The sequence below is a fragment of the Canis lupus genome, chromosome 6, assembly GCF_011100685.1.
Source record: "Canis lupus familiaris isolate Mischka breed German Shepherd chromosome 6, alternate assembly UU_Cfam_GSD_1.0, whole genome shotgun sequence".
NCBI classification, from domain to species: domain Eukaryota; kingdom Metazoa; phylum Chordata; class Mammalia; order Carnivora; family Canidae; genus Canis; species Canis lupus.
In genome coordinates this window covers 71810984-71827808 of record NC_049227.1, presented here as the reverse complement: position 1 = coordinate 71827808, position 16825 = coordinate 71810984, and the positions used below count along the sequence as shown (strand labels likewise).

The 16825-nt window shown below is 37.3% G+C and overlaps 1 protein-coding gene across 8 annotated transcripts in view; it reads right to left on the bottom strand.

The window, feature by feature from the left end:
* Positions 1–4411: 4411 nt before the first annotated feature.
* Positions 4412–16825, bottom strand: part of SLC44A5 (solute carrier family 44 member 5) — a 340012-nt gene continuing 327598 nt past the window's right edge. For 6 of the 8 annotated variants that reach the window (XM_038541647.1, XM_038541649.1, XM_038541652.1 and 3 more), the window contains one exon: positions 15549–16325. In XM_038541647.1, coding sequence (XP_038397575.1) covers positions 16219–16325 — 107 coding nt within the window. In that variant the 3' untranslated portion in view covers positions 15549–16218. Of the gene's footprint in view, positions 4567–15548; positions 16326–16825 lie in introns of those variants that run through there. The other 2 variants (XM_038541648.1, XR_005361388.1) reach the window with 2 other exon arrangements.

Below are 16825 nucleotides of genomic sequence, written 5' to 3'. Positions count from 1 at the left end.
CACCCCCACCCCCCGTCCACCTCCCTGTCCACTACCCCTTGTTCGTTTCCCGGAGTTAGGTGTCTCTCATGTTTTGTCACCCTCACTCATATTTTCACTCATTTTCTCTCCTTACCCTTTATTCCCTTTCACTAATTCTTATATTCCCCAAATGAATGCATGCTGTTCTTAAAGCTTATTGATGAGGCTAAGTGGAGACTAGTTATTTTGGAACTTCTGCCGCTCCTGAGAAATCAGATTGTTAAAAAGCTTAAATATGTAATCCCCAACCAATCCTCCTTATATCCTGAGAATTAGAGAATTTTAGAGCTTGAAAGTACTATAGAGATAAACCACCCTCTTCCCTCGGAGTTTCCTCAGTGAGGAAACTGAGGTGCATGATCACACATTAGCTTCATGGCCAAGTAAGGCTTTACACTTAAGTCTTCTGAGACTAAGAAAAATGATATTTGTATCTATATCTCTTTTATATCTGTGCCTATACCTGTATCTATACCTACCTACCTACCTACCATCTATCTCCTCTGTAATGTGTCAGGTACTGTGTGTTGGTGCCTTAGATGACTTATCACATTTAATTTTAACAGTTTAATCCCAGTTCCAAAAGTTAGGTGTCCTTCCAACTCTACTGAGAAATCCGAGTTTCAGAGAGGTAAAGTAACTTGTCTAAGAGCAAGCGTGCGGATGCTGCCCTGTGTCCTCAAGCCCCTTCCCAAGGGAAGACTTTACCTGGTGGCTAACAACAAGGGGCCCTGGCATGGGTGACACGAGAGGGAGAAAAAGGAAACAGTTGTTATCCTTGAATGATAAGGATATCCTTATTCCACCTTTTGGGTTTCTCTCTCTCTCTCTCTCTCTCTCTCTCTCTCTTTCCTGGTCACTGAATGTCATTGCTCAGTGTTTGTGGACTTCGTGCCAAGAGGCTTCCCCAACCCTCATGCCTCCTGGCTCTCATCCACTCTCTGAGATGGTATCTATTCCCGGAGCTTCCATGGTTCCCTTGCCTCGCGTACTCGTTATGCTACCCTTCAAGCCCCTGGAGTCGTTCATCAACATTGTCTGCTACACCTGCCCCACCAGTGCTCAACCCAGTGTTCAAAACGTGGAATTCATTTCCCTCTCTTTGCCTTCCTTTTGGAATTCCCGTTTTCTTTTTACCTGTAACATCTTTCTTCAGTATCTTATACCTACCCCTCAATGTCCTTTCACAGACGAGTCCTACCTTCTCCAAGAAGTCTTCTCCTACCTCATTCACTTATTAAAGAGGCATTTAGTGAGCAGCTGCGATGACGGGACCAGGAGAGAGAACAAGACAGATGCAGTCTGTGTGCTCACTGAGCTTCTAATCTGTAAATAAGTGCTTGCAATGACTGCTCTAGGGAAAGCCCAGGCAGGAACAACCTAATATACTGTCAAGTCTTCTGCATTGCTCCCATCCAGAAAGAGTTTGTCGACTATCAAGTTGAATTTTTTTTCAAGTGTGACAAAAGGTCTCGTAGCAGGATCTGTTCCTAGGCCATTTGCCTCTGGGTCCTGTGAGCACCGCTGCCGGGACTCCGGGTCTTCCAGGACTGGGACACCTCGTGGGTGCTTGATATCCGAGCGGTCAGCGCCAGGTGGGAAAAATTCTTGGAGCAGTTCTGCACGGATGTAAGCATATCCTGGATCAAGCAGCTGCCTCTTCGGGGGCTTACTGGGTGGTACTGGCAGGAATTCCAATTCTCTGGAGCTTGAATGAAATACACATGGCACACTTTAATGTGAATTCAGCTAAAAGCTGGCTGGAGAACAAATGACAGCCAAATAGCTGGCGCTGCCGTGGTTGTGAGTCTTCCCTTTGAAGAATGCGTCAGTACTGTTCTTCCCTCCAAAATCACCAGGTTATAGACCTAATGAGGGTTTTCAGTGGTTTGGGGATAGATAGTAGAACATAATAGGAAACATTTTAGAACAGCTCTTATTTCTGGTCTTAATCTTAAGCTGATTTTGGTATCTGGCTAAGCTTCTTAGATTGTTTCAGTATCTCCGTCTGAGAGGTGAGATGTACTCGTATGCTCTACTGTATGCCAGGCACACACGCCCTAGCACCCTCCCGATGCACACTTGCACATCTTGCACACGTGCAGGCATAGTGCTCTCAGGCAATCAAGGCCCATCAAGGGGCCTTCCTATTTGTGGTTTATTTTCGGCTTTTAAGTTCCATTAAGTACCATCTGAGAGTGACTATTTCATAACGGCCCACACTTGATAAAACCAGCTCAGGATTAGTTCATATGCCCAAGACAAACACGTGCAAAACAACAACAAAGACAACAGATGGTGTCAGGAGCGAACCAAAATTATTTTGGAAAGAAGTTCCAAATAGCAGCAAAAATAAAACAACTTTGTTTCAAAAAAAAAAGTCAAATTTAAAAATTCAAGAAATAATTTAATTTTAGAATTATAAATTAGGAAACTGTAGGAACATTCTTAACATTTGGTATGTTTTGTACCATAATTTTTGTTCCCTTAACATGCACTTTTTGAATGAGCTAGGAAATATTTTGTGCACAGATATCCTCTACCTCTTTCTATTGTATAAATGTTAAATCAGCAGTCCAAAAATACCCTGATACTTTAGCAAACCACATGAAAAAGTCTAATTTCCAAAATCTTTTAGTAGTTTGATTTCTCTTGATGTTATGTCCCCAAAACATCCTGGTATTTAAGGTTCCATGTTATAGATGGCAAAATGATTTGCCTATTCGTCAGTTTACATGGTGAGTGTAAATAATTGTAATTATTTAAATGACATGGCATGAGATGATTTCTTTCTTTCTTTCTTTCTTTCTTTCTTTCTTTCTTTCTTTCTTTCTTTCTTTCTTTCTTTCTTTCTTTCTTTCTTTCTTTCTTTCTTTCTTTCTTTCTTTCTTTCTTTCTTTCTTTCTTTCTTTCTTTCTTTTTAATGGCCACCAAAATCTAATTAGGGCCTGCCAAAAGAAAAGGAGTACTTGCTTTTAAGCATGGTTTCTTTTCAGCTGATTTTATTTAAGATTTGGGGGCCATATTGTTCTACCTCAGAAGAACAGGAGCCCTCACAGAAACCCGAAACAGTGCCCAAGAAAGGCCTAAAATTTGCAGTTTATTGAGGGCTTTTTGCTTCTTCATAGATCTACAGATACTCAAGGAGCAGCGTCATGGAGAAAAGCCACCACGCAAACATATAAAGTGCAGATCCATGGCTCCAATTTTGAAGGCTACAATGTTCAGTTGTGCAACATTAAACTGAAATCTTATTCAGTTTTCAGCATTAGCTAGAGAACAAGTAAAGGTTAAGAGACTGTAGAAATGCCATCCAATTTGCCAACTTCAAAAACCTGGCTTAATGCTGGAATTTGGAATAAAAGAGGAAGGTGATAGTGAGGAAGTATGAGTCAGAAGAGCTGAAATCTCAGTGAAATTTCCCTTGGCTACTCCAAAAGAGGCTGTCATTAGTAGCCAAGAATTCAAACTTTGTTAAGGACATCTCATGTGGGATTTGGAATGAAGCTCCAGGGAAGGATCGAGAACCACCCATGTACTAAGGACATTTACTCTGGCCTGGCTGTGGGGTTGGTGATGGGAAGAGACTCCTACTGCTATGATGCCCTTCACCAGCTTCTCAGAGAGGCCCAAGTAGGCTGCCTGCTGGATGGGGGGGTGGGGGGGTGGGAAAGTCAAATCACCAAGGGTGTGGACAGTCCTCTATCAAGAAAACATCACTAGGCAGAGTGATTCTGTGTACCAGGCCCTCTCAGTCACAGGCACGAGGCACATGATGCCACATGATGCTAAGGAAGCTTCTGAACAGTTAAAGACCTGTCCGTGGTCATGTGCGGGTAACTTGGAATCAAAGCTTGTCCGATACCTGGTTCTAAAGGTCATCTTAATAACCACTGTGCTCTACTCCTGGTCTCTGTCATTTGCCATTCCCAGTGCCCTGGTGCTCAGAACTCATCCCATGAACCTGATTCTTTATAGCACAACCCAGGCGTTTAGTGGAAGTCTTCACTGTTACTCTTCTTTTTCCTCTCCCAAGCCCATTTCTTTTCAAAGACTTTGTATCTTATAGGCAAGGGGAAATGAGAGAGAGAGAGTGAGTTAGAGTGAAGAGGAAAATACACCAGCTTATCATAACAGCAAAACTTTGGCTAACATACGGGAGCACAGAGAAAAAGAGGCAGATGTTTTCTAATCCCTTAACCATAAATCATGTTGGGACACCCTTCTTTTTTCTTTGTTTGCTTCGGCTAACTACATCTATGTGATCGGCTTTATTACAATGCTTCAGTGTTGTTTATAAGTAGATGGAAAATGTTTTATTATTGGTTTCTAATTTGTTACTGAGTTTCATTTTCAACAGATTTATGAATCACATTCAGGAGGCACCCCACTTTCTGTAATGTTGCCTTCTTGGATCTTATTAGAGACTTTTAAAATTTATCCTTAGCTTTTTTCTGTTCTCTCCTTGGATACCAATGTTTTTCCCAACATCTTGCCTTCATTTTCTTCTCTGTACACTCTACTACTGCAGAAGCACACATTCATCTGGATGGAAAAATATAGAGATTTCAAGGTTAATCTTACAATAAATCAAGTCTGGGCTCCCTTGAATTTACATGCAAAATGGATCATCTTCTCTTGGTAAGCTTCTCCTAACCCTTTTAAAACAGTGCTTTTTATTTTTATTTTATTTTATTTTATTTTATTTTATTTTATTATTTTATTTTATTTTATTTTATTTTTTAAAAGATGCTATTTACTTGAGAGAGAGAGAGAGAGAGAGAGAGAGAGAGCTAGAGCGAGCACAAGCAGCAGGGAGGGAGAGAGGGAGGGGGAGAATCAGACTCCCTAGTAAGCAGGGAACCTGACATGGGTCTCGGTCCCAGGACCCCGGGATCAAGACCTGAGCCAAATGCAGATCCTTAACTGACTGAACCACCCAGGCACCCCAAAACACACTGCTTTTCAATGGCAAAGGGCCAGAATATTAACATGCCCATATTTGCAAGCCTTCAATCGAAGGGTATTTTACTTCATTCTCAAGATTGTTTTCTCCACTTGCTTAAATTACTCCAAATCATATAGTTGATATAAAGGACTGGAAAAAAAGAAATAAGGCATTTTTTTAAAAAAGTAGTAACTTCAAATAGTAAAATTGAATTGATTGCTTTAACAAAATTTTTAATTATGTACAGTTAACATACAGTATGATAATAGTTTCAGGTATCCAATGTAGTGATTCAACAACTCTGTACATGACTCAGTGCTCAACAGGATGAGTGGACTCTTAATCCTCTTTACCTATTTCATCCAGCCCCCCACCTATGTCCCCTCTGGTAATCATTAGTTTTTTATTGTTTAGAGCCTGATTTTTGGGTTGTCTCTTTTTCCATTGCTTTTTTTTTTTCCCTTAAATTTCACATATGAGTGAAAGCATATAGTATTTGTCTTTCTCTGACTTATTTCACTTAGCAGTATATTGTGTGTAGAATATTACTACGCCATAAAAAGAACTAAATCTTGCCATTTGCAATGGTATGATGGATGTAGGGAGTATACTGCTAAATGAAATATATATATATATATATCCCACTTCTTTATCCATTCATTCTATTGATTGACACTTGGGCTGCTTCCATAATTTGGCTATTGTAAATAATGCTACAACAAAAATAGGGATGCATATATCTTTTCAAATTAGTGTTTTTATATTCTTTGGATAAATACCTAATAGTGGAATTCCTGGGTCACATGGTAATTCTACTTAAAAAATTTTTTGAGGAACCTCCATACTGTTCTCCACAGTGGCTGTACCAGTTTGCTTTCCCACCAACAGTGCATGATGGTTCCTATTTCTCCGCATCCTCATCAATACTTGTTTCTTGAATTTTTGATTTAAGCCATTCTCACACCTGAGGGCATCTCATTGTGGTTTTGATTTGCATTTTTCTTATGATGAGGGTGTTGAGCATCCTTTCATGTATCTGTAGGCCCTCTGTATGTTTTCTTTAGAGAAATGTCTGTTCGTATCCTCTTTCTACTTTCAAATTGGATCATTTGTTTTGAGTTGTGTAAGTTCTTTATATATTTTGGGTACTAACCCAACATTGGATATGTCATTTGCAAATATCTTCTCCCATTCAGAAGGTTGTCTTAGTTTTGTTGATTGTTTCCTTTGCTATGCAGAAACTTTTTATCTTGACGTCCCAATAGTTTATTTCTACTTTTGTTTCCCTTGACTCAGGAGACGTGTCTAGAAAAATGTTGCCATGGCCAATGTTAGAGATATTACAGCCTATGCTCTCTTCTAGCATTTTAATGGTTTTAGGTCTACATTTAATCTTTAATCCATTTTGAGTATATTTTGTGGATGGTGTAAGCCAGCGGTCCAGTTTCATTCTTCTGCATGCAGCTGTCCAGGTTTCCCAATACCATTTGTTGAAGAGACTTTTTCCCATTGAATATTATTTTTCTCAAATATTCATTGACTATATAATTGTGGGTTTATTTCTGGGCTTTTTATTCTATTCCATTGATCTGTGGGTCTATTTTTATACCAGTATCATACGGTTTTGATTACTATGGCTTTGTAGTATATCTTGAATTCTGGAATTGTGATGCTTCCAGCTTTGTTTTTCGTTTTCAAGATTGTTTTGGCTATTTGGAGTCTTTTGTGGTTCCACACATATTTTATCATTGTTTGTTCTACTTCTGTGGGAAAACTTGTTAGTATTTTGACAGAGATTGCATTAAATCTGTAGGTTGCTTTCAGTAGTCGTATGGACATTTTAACATTTGTTCTTCTAATCGATGAACATGTAACATCTTTTTACTTGTTTGTTTCTTCTTCAGTATCTTTAATCAGGGATCCCTGGGTGGCGCAGTGGTTTAGGCGCCCGCCTTTGGCCCAGGGCGCGATCCTGGAGACCCGGGATCGAATCCCACATCGGGCTCCCGGTGCATGGAGTCTGCCTCTCCCTCTCCCTCTGCCTGTGTCTCTCCCTCTCTCTCTTTCTCTCTCTGTGTGGCTATCATAAATAAATAAAAATTAAAAAAAATATCTTTAATCATTGTTTTATAGTTTTCAGAGTACAGGTCTTTCACCTCCTTGGCTGAGTTTATCCCTAGGTATTTTATCGTTGTTGGTGCAATTGTAAATGGGATTGCTTTCTTAATTTCTCTTTCTGTTGTTTCATTATTAGTATATAAAAATACCACAGGTATCTTTGCCTTGTTTTTTTATCCTGAAACCTTGCTGAATTCATTTATCAATTCTAGAGTTTTGGGGTGGAGTTTTTAGGGCTTTCTGTACATACTATCGTGTTGTGTGCAAATAGTGTGAGTTTTACCTCTTACCAGTTTGGATGTCTTGTATTTCTTCTTATTATCTGGTTGTTGTGGATAGGACTTTCAATACTATGTTAAATAATAGTGGTGAGAGTAGACACCTATGTCTTGTTCTTGACCTTGGGGAAATACTCTTGGTTTTTCAACATTGAGTAGGATGTTAACCATGGGTTTTTTATATATGGCCTTTATTATGTTGAGATGTATTTACTCCAATCCCACTTTTTGAGGGTTTTTATCATGAATAGATTTTGTACTTTGTCAAGTGCTTTTTCTGCACTATTGAAATGATTATATGGTTTTTGTCCTTTTATTTTTATGATGTATCACATTGGCTTGTCAATATTGAATCATCATTGCATCCATAAATCCCACCTGGTCAGGTGGATGATTGTTTTAATATATAGTTGGATTCAGTTTGCTAATATCTATGTTCATCAAAGATATTGACTTGTATTTCTCTCTTTTTGTAGTGTCTTCATCTGATTTTGGTATCAGGGTAATCTTGGCTTTAGAATGAAAGCCTTCTTCTATTTTTTTGGAATAGTTTGTAAAGAATAGGTATTAATTCTTCCTTACATGTTTTATAGAATTCACCTGTGAAGCTTTCTGGTTCTGAACTTCTATTTGCTGGTAGTTTTGTAATTACTGATGTAATTTCATTGTTGGTAATTGATTTGTCCACACTTTGTTTATACCTGATTCAGTTTTGGGAGTTTATATATTTCTAGGACTTGATCCATTTCTTCTAGGTTACCAATTTGTTGGCATACATGTTTTCATAATACTATCTTATAATCTCTTTTTACTTCTGTGGTATCAGTTATTATTTCTCTCCTTTCAATTATGATTTTATTTATTTGAGTCCTCTTTTTTTTTTAATAGTCTGGCTAAAACATTACTGATTTTGTCAATCTTTTCAAAGAAGCAGCTCCTCGATTCATTGGCCTATTTTATTGGTTTTTTTTTGTTTTGTTTTTTAGTTTTTTAAAATGTTATTTATATTAGAGAGAGTGAGAGACAGCATGAGTTGGGGGAGAAGGAGAGGGACTGAGCCAGCTCCCTGTGAAGAAGGGAGCTTGATGTGAGGCTCAATTCCAGGACTCTGGATCATGACCTGAGCCAAGGGCAGATGTCAACCAACTGAGTCACCCAGGCACCTTGTTTTTTAGTTTCTATTTTGTTTGCTTCAGCTTACATTTTTATTTTTCTCTTCCTTCTACGGGTTTTGGACTTTGTTCTTCTTTTTATAATTCCCGTATGTGTAAGATTAGGTTATTTATTTGGGATTTTTCTTGCTTTTTGAAGTAGATCTGTAATGCTATAAACTTCCTTCTTAGAATGGCCCTTGCTGCATCCCAAAGATTTGGGACTGTTGTGTTTTCTTTTTAACGATTTTATTATTTATTTGAGAGAAAGAAAGAGAACAGGAGTGGGATGAACATAAGGGGCAGAGGCAGAGAATATCGAAGCAGACTCCTGCTAAGCACAAGCCTGATGCAGGGCTTGATCTCACGACCTATGAAATCAGGATCTGAGCAGAAACCAAGCATTGTATACAACTGATCAAGCCATCCAGGTGCCCCAGGTCTGTTGTATCTTCATTTCCACTTGTCTCCATATATTTTTTTATTTCCTCTTTGATTTTTTGGTTGACCCATTCATTGTTTAATAGCATGTTATTTAATCTCCCTGTATTTGTGTGCTTCCTAGGTTTTTTCTTGTGGTTGATTTCTAGTTTCATAGTATTGTGGTCAGAAAAGATACATGGTACCCAGAAATTGCATTAGTAGGCATTTACCCCAAAGATACAGATGTAGTGACACAAAAGGGCACCTGCACCCCAATGTTCATAGCAGCAATGTCCACAATACCCAAGCTGTGGAAGGAGCCGAGATGTGCTTTGGCAGATAGATACAAAAGATGTGTCTATATACACACACAACAGGATATTACTCAGCTATCAGAAGGGTTGAATACTTGTCATTTGCATCAGTGTGGATGGAACTGGAGGGTATTATGCTAAGTGAAAATAAGTCAATTGGAGAAAGACAATTACCATATGGTTTCAGTCATATGTGGAATATGAGAAATAGAGCAAGGGCCCATAAGAGAAGGAGGGGAAACTGAATGGGGAAAAATCAGAGAGGAAGACAAACCATGGGAAACTAAGTGTTGCTGAAGGGAAGTTTATTTGGGGGATGGGGTAACTGGGTGATGTGATGAGCACTTGGTATTATACACAACTGATGAATTATTGAAAACTACATCTGAAACTAATGATGTACTTACTATATATTGTCTAATTGAATTTAAAAGATGCATGGTATGACTTTTATCTTTTTTAATTTGTTGAGACTTGCTTTGTGGCCTAACATGTGATCTCTTTGGAGAATATTCCTCATGTGCTTGAGAAGAATGGGCATTCTACTGTTTTAGGATACAGTGTTCTGAATATATGTGTTAGGTCCATCTAGTCCAATGTGTCACTCAAAGCTACAGTTTCCTTGTTGATTTTGTTTGGATGATCTATCGATTGATGTAAATGGGGTGCTAAAGTCCCTTCTTCATATTACTGTATTACTATCAATTACTTCATTTATGGTTTTTTTTAAAGATTTTATTTATTTATTCATGAGAGACAGAGAGAGAGAGAGGCAGAGACATAGGCAGAGGGAGAAGCAGGCCCCATGCAGAGAACCGGATGTGGGACTCGATTCGGGGACCCCAGGACCATGCCCTGGGCCGAAGGCAGACACTAAACCACTGAGCCACCCAGGGATCCCAATTTATGTTTGTTATAAGCTGCTTTAGGTATTTGGGTGTTCCCATGTTGGGTGCATAAAAGTTTATAATTGTTATATCTTCTTGTTGGATTGTATCCTTTATGATTATGTAGTGTCCTTCTTTGTTCCTTGTTACCATCTTTGTCTTAAAGTCTATTTTGTCCAATATAAGCATTGGTAACCCAGCTTTCTCTTCACTTCCATTTTTAGGATAAATATTTCTCTATTCCTTCACTTTCAATCTACAAGTGTCTTTTGGTCGAAATGAGTCTCCTGTAGACAGCATACAAAAGGATTTAGCTTTTTTACCCATTTTGTCACCCTCCATCTTTTGATTGGAGTATTTAGTCCATTTACATTCACAGTAATTATTGATATGTGTGTATTTATTGTCTTTTTGTTACTTGTTTTATGGTTGTTTGGTAGTTCCTCTCTGTTTCTTTCTTCTCTTGCTGTCTTCTCCCATGATTAGTTGGGAGCAAATACTTTAGCAAAATACTTGAATTCCTTACTGTTTACTTTTTGCATATCTATTACTATTTTTAATTTGTTATTATTAATTTTATGTATAACAACTTCTGTATATGACAGTCTATAGTAAGCTGATGGTCATTTAATTTTGAACTTATTTTTTTTCTCTTCTCTCCTCCAGGGTTCGGGTATTTGATGTTATATTTTACATTCTTTTGTGTTTCTCTTGACTGATTTTTAATATACTTTTTTTTTTTTTTTTTTTTTTTTTTTTTTTTTTTTTTTGCTTTTGTGCTTCATATTTTTCGTACTTTTACTTCTGGCTTTTGTTTTCCACTTGTAGAATCCCTTAACATTTCTTATAGGGTTTATTTAGTGGTCATGAATTCTTTTAATTATGTTTGTCTGGGAAACTCTTTCTCTCTCCTTCTATCCTGAATGAGAGCCTCGTTGCATAGAGTATTCTTGGCTACAGATTCTTCCCTTTCAGCACTTTGAATATATCATGGCTCTCTCTTCTGGTCTGCAGTTTCTGCTGAAAGATCAGCTGATTGCTTTATGAGGTTTCCCTTGTATATAACTATTTTCTCTTACTGCTTTTAAGATTCTTTTTCACAACTTTTTGCCATTTTAATTACTCTGTGTTGGTGTGGATCTCTTTGGGTTGATTTTGTTGGGTGCTCTCTGTGCCTTTTGGATCTGGTTTCTGTTTTCTTCACCAGAATAGGGAGGATTTCAACTTTTTTTCTTGAAATACTTTTTCTTCCCCCTTGTCTCTTTTTTCTCATTTTGGGATTTGTATAATGTGAATGTTTTTAGACCTGATAGTGTCTCTGAGGTCCCTAAGTCTATTTTCATTTTCTATTGTTATTTTTTCTCTTTTTCAGCTTCATTGCATTCTATTACTTAGTCCTCTAGGTCACTGATCCATTCTTCCACTTTATTCTACTACATATTCCATTTATTATATTGTTAATTTCAGTTATTGAGTCTTCATCTCTGATTCATTCATTTTTAGGTTTTCTCTTTAAGGGTCTCACTTAGGTGTCCTGCACTCTTAAGTCCAGAAAGTATCTTTACGACCATTACTTTAAATTATCTAGCAGTCATATTACTTACCTCCATTTTGTTTAGATCTCTTGCTATAACTTTGTCCTGTTCTTTTATTTGAGACATATTCTTTTGTCTCCTCATTTTGTTTAGCTGTCTGTTTTCACATTAGGAAAGTCAGGTATGTCGGCTGCTCTTGAAAGTAGTGACCTGCAGTGCAGTGTTGCCCATTCCCCAGAACCTGGTGCTTCGGAAGTTTCTCATATGTTGTATACATCCTACTGTTATGGCTGAGCTACATTTGCCTTTAGTTGCTTACAGCAGCTTCCTTTCCCTGTTGTGGGCAGGGTTTGGATATTGTGTCATAAGTTTGCTATGGGAGGGGAATTACAGTGGCCAGGCCAAACTGCTGAGTTGGAAGGGGTGAATCTGCAGAAGTGTGCTGTGGTGGTGTACACTATTACCAAGCTGGGTAGAGAGTGTTGACACTGTGCTTATTCCTGAAGGTGTCTGTGTAACTAGACTGGGAGACAGGGAAGGGAAATGGCACCCTCCAGCAATTTTCTTCCTGAAATCTCTCAAAGATCCCTGCCCCATCCAGCACATGCTCTGAGATTAGTAAACAAATCTCTCTCCCGTATACCTTAGGCACTTTTTTTTAAAGAAACATTTTGACAGTGAGAACATGCACATGCAGAGGGAACAGCAGGCTGAGGGAGAGAGAGAAGCAGGCTCCCCTCTGAGCAGGGAGCTGGATGCTGGACTTGATCCCAGGACCCTGAGATCATGACCTGAGCTGAAGGCAGATGCTTGACTAACTGAGCCATTCAGGTGCCTCCCACCCCCAGGTATTTTTCAAACTACAGCATCTGTGGTGTATTCCTGTGGGACTATTTGTTCACTGTCTCTTCAAGGGTAGGGACTCAGATTCCTATTGCTAGCCCAGCTCTCTGAGGTGAGGCTGCTGATTTTTTAGTTTCAGGTTTTAAGCTCCACTGACTGTTAGAATTCACAAAATCTGCCCATCTGGTTTTCAAAGCCAAATGTTGTAGGGATTCCTCTTCCTTGTGCAGGTTGCCCATGCCTGGTGTGTCTGCTGTGAAGGTCTACTCCTCCCCCCCCACCCCCCCCCCCACACAGGGCACTCCTCCCACTGCAGATAGTTTTGTGGGTCTATTTAGGTCCCAACAGCATCTCTACCCTTCCTACCCTCTTCGATGTGGCCTTTTCTCTACATTTAGTTGTGGACAGTCTGTTATGCCAGACTTTGGGTTCTTTTCTGGATTATTTACACTGACGTAGCTGTTATTAGGTTGTATCCCTTGGAGGAGGTGAGTATAGGATCCTCCTACTCTGTCATCTTCCCTAGAACTCTTGAATTGAGTGCTTTCAAATGTGTCATGTAACAGTCCCCATTCTTCCCAGCACAGAAAACATTGCCAGATTCTGTGCTGTTTAGCTACCTTTTATCCTAAGACTCTGGAAAGTTGTAGAGTAGATAGTTAATTTGACCTGATAAATTTAAGAGGGTCCAAGCCTTGTATAATGTGGTACTCAATTTTCATGAATGAATCAATCACATTTGTTTTGTTTTCTGGGTGATGATTGACTCACTAAGGGCCAGCAGTAACTCAGTTAGGTCCTGAGAGAAGTCTTCAATATCTATGTTAGTTCTAGTAGAAAAAAACATGATATATGGAAATTTACTTTGGAAAAGTAAATTATTCTTGCTGTATCAGTAAGCTATTTCTTTTCATCTATGATTTATTGAATTCTCTTCTTACAATCATACAGCTATATTTTAAAAACAAACATTTGCAAACATTTAAGGATAATATTTGCAAGAAACTGGAAAAAATGTCAAGACACCATTTCATATACCATGGCCTGCAATAATAATTTTAGTTCAATTTTGTCCCATCTTATGCCAACAAAGACTGATTTATAAAGCATGTTCCCCAGTCCAGAACCAGATAATACTGGAGATAATTATTGTGCCTGGTTAGAGTTTAAGAGCAATTTCCTGAGGCACCACTTGTAAAAGTGAAAGAGCATATTGGAATGAGTGCTGTTAAGCTATATAGTAAAAGAAAAATACGGAATTACTGCAGAGGGCTTGTTTCCCAATATTAGTTTAAATAATAACTGCATTATGCCTGGTGATACCCCAGAACCTTTAACAGTATGATTTTAGTATATGAATTCAGAAACTGTTTAAACTTAATAGGCAACAAAGAAAAGTTTAATTACAGTCCAACCTCAAACACTTTAGAAATATGATTCGTGTTTTATCACCTAAGAGCTAAGATCTAAAGCAGAATTTAGATTTCTTCTAGAAAGCAAACTATATTTTTTAAATATAAAAATCTATTTTATTACATCTAATTAGATTTGGAACATTTTAAAAACACTGAAAACTGCAAGAATTTTATTTTAATTTAATGAAACCCATTGAATTTTAAAGAAAAATTAAAGATTTAGCACAATTCAATTAAAAAATAGATTCTTACACATTTGTTAATGGAGAGCTGGATGTAAGAAAACTTTTAGCTTAAGGTAAACCAGTGATAGGTACACTTAATCTTGCCTTGGAAAACTATTGTCAGTGTTCACATGTTTTAGATTCTCTACATTCATCCCTGCCTTTAAAATAATCAGATTTGCTTCTTATGATGTTGGCAAAACCAAATGATGGACTGAGCAAAACTTTGACAAATTAAAAACTAACTAACTTAGGCCACTGTTCAGGTTTAAAAAAAAAAATCCATCTCTTATCCACTAAGTTTTGATTTATACACTTTATATAAATCATCAGTTTCAGCTATTTGACAATGAACAGGTAAAGAAAAATGGAAAAATTTTAAAAGATAAATCTAGATATTTTGAAAAGAACCTTAGTTGATAAAGATTCTGTTACCATATGGTAGGTTTTAAAAACTAAAGCTTTTCTCCTTTCCTAGGATGAAGAAATAAAAAGACAGTTTTTTTTAATCTAAATCTTTATTAGAAGAAAAAAACAGATTTAAAATGATGAGTAACAACAAATTTCATTAAATATTAAACATTTTAGTTATCAAAGATATTTAGACAATATGTTCCTAATATTTCTGCACAGCAGAAGCACACTGATTATAGAGCTCAGACTGTCATGTGCTCATGTGAGTTTGTTTTTGGCATAAAAGAATCTCTAAAGTCACATTTAAACAAATGTGATCATAGATAAGCTAATAGTAACTTACTGTTGATTCTCAAAGCTTTCACAAATTATCATATCTGACTGACATTCCCTTGGGGTGAATACTTTAATACTGAGTAACAAACTGAATTCATTTTCTTTAAAGTTAGTAGTACTAGTAAAATTACTTAAAATTGAATTAGAAATTATGTTCCTGTTTATATTAGCACAATAAAAGTCAACATTATAAATAAGCTGATTATTTCATATCAAAAGTTAGAAAATGAAATAACATACATAGAACACTTCTTGATGATAATAAACAATCATTTAGCGATTCAGTAATGACACCCAGGAGCACCCTTTCCAGGGGTAAAGTTTCCCTTTGTAATTTCTCAAAGTGTCCCTTTCCAAACTGTGTAAAACACTGAGAAATGTAGTCTTCTATCTATTTTCAAAGATCTACTATAGAAAAGATTAGATTTTTAAACTCACTTTTAGTAAAAAACAAAAACAAACTAACAAGCATCCTTTCACTTTTTTTTTCTTGCGTGTAGTACACATTCATGAATGTCCACTAGGCGCAAGGGAAATTGTTTATGCTGCAAAACGTACTTTATCGTGAGGATATCAAACATACTGAAATGACAAGTGGTTTCCAACCAGTGAGCTAAGGAGGAAAACAAATGCAAGACGACTTGTTTCAATCACTAAACATTGCAGGTTTTTTTTTTTTTTTTTTAAACAATGTTTGTAAACTTGCCCACAAAAGCTGGGTAATATTAAACAGCCAGTAAGGCACTTTGTCAGAGAGGACGAAGTAGTAAAGGCTGGATGATTGGCAATTTGCTTAATAGGAAACATTCTATACTTAAAGAGAGCAAAGTCTGGAGCAGGCAGTCCTTTTACCAATTTACTGTCAAACAGGAGTGGGGGAAACTTTAAAATTGTCTTTTTTTTTTTTTTTTTTTTTTTGTGAACCAATTTTCCCTGCAGAAGTCTTTTAGCTGTAATTTAAAAATAGATTAGGAGCTATTGATTTAAACGACATTTCATCTTTTCCCATCTAATATTTAAAAGACTATGAATATATTCACTAGTGTTCTCAAAACATCCAAGCCACTCTATTTAGGACTGAATCACACAACAGAAGACCTTAGTATAAAAATGTACCATGTTATTAACAACTCCCTTGCGACTTCCGATGGCTTCACGTGTTACAGTATAAGCTTTGGTATTAAACATGCAAATAAAAGCCAACAAGGTGAATACAGTGTTCCGAACACAAAGCACTTATGAACCAGGCGTTGTGCAGACACAGATGAAGAGGAGGTAACGCACCATCAGGAGGACCCCAGTTTGCACTTCTTAGTGCTTCTTCGTTCGCACAGTTGGCTCCTTCAGAATCTTCAGCAGAGACTGGCTCATGTAATAGGGCCTTTCCGTAGAACCATCGTTTCTTTCCAGATCTTCCACTAGGAGGAAGAATGGCACAGAGTAAATATCAAAGCAAAACTGAAAGAGAAGTAACGACGCCATCTGCTGCACACTTGCTTCACAGCAGTTCAAAACTTTTTTTCTTTTTCTCTAAATAGCATAGTTTGGCATCATTATCGTAAACATACCTATCAGAAAACAAGCAGCCCTTGTTATTATGTTAGTACATGCTTCTCAGATGCATAACTGAGGAAATAACTTTTACTTCCTTTTGGAATAGCACACTTAATAAAAAAAAAAAAGGTTCATCTGGAATTTCCAAATTCACCTTCAATTTCCTGAAAGGTAGTATGCATTCAATTTGCTTTCTAATTTATTTGTTCAAAATTGCTTGTTTTACCATCAACAGTCTAGGTAGCAGTTTTAAAAAGATTTGTAGAATTTTAGTATATTTCAAGTCCTTAAAGTGCAAGTTTTAAAAAATGTTTTTGCAATTATTACGTTAATTGCTTTGTAAGATCATGGCTTCTATTTTCTC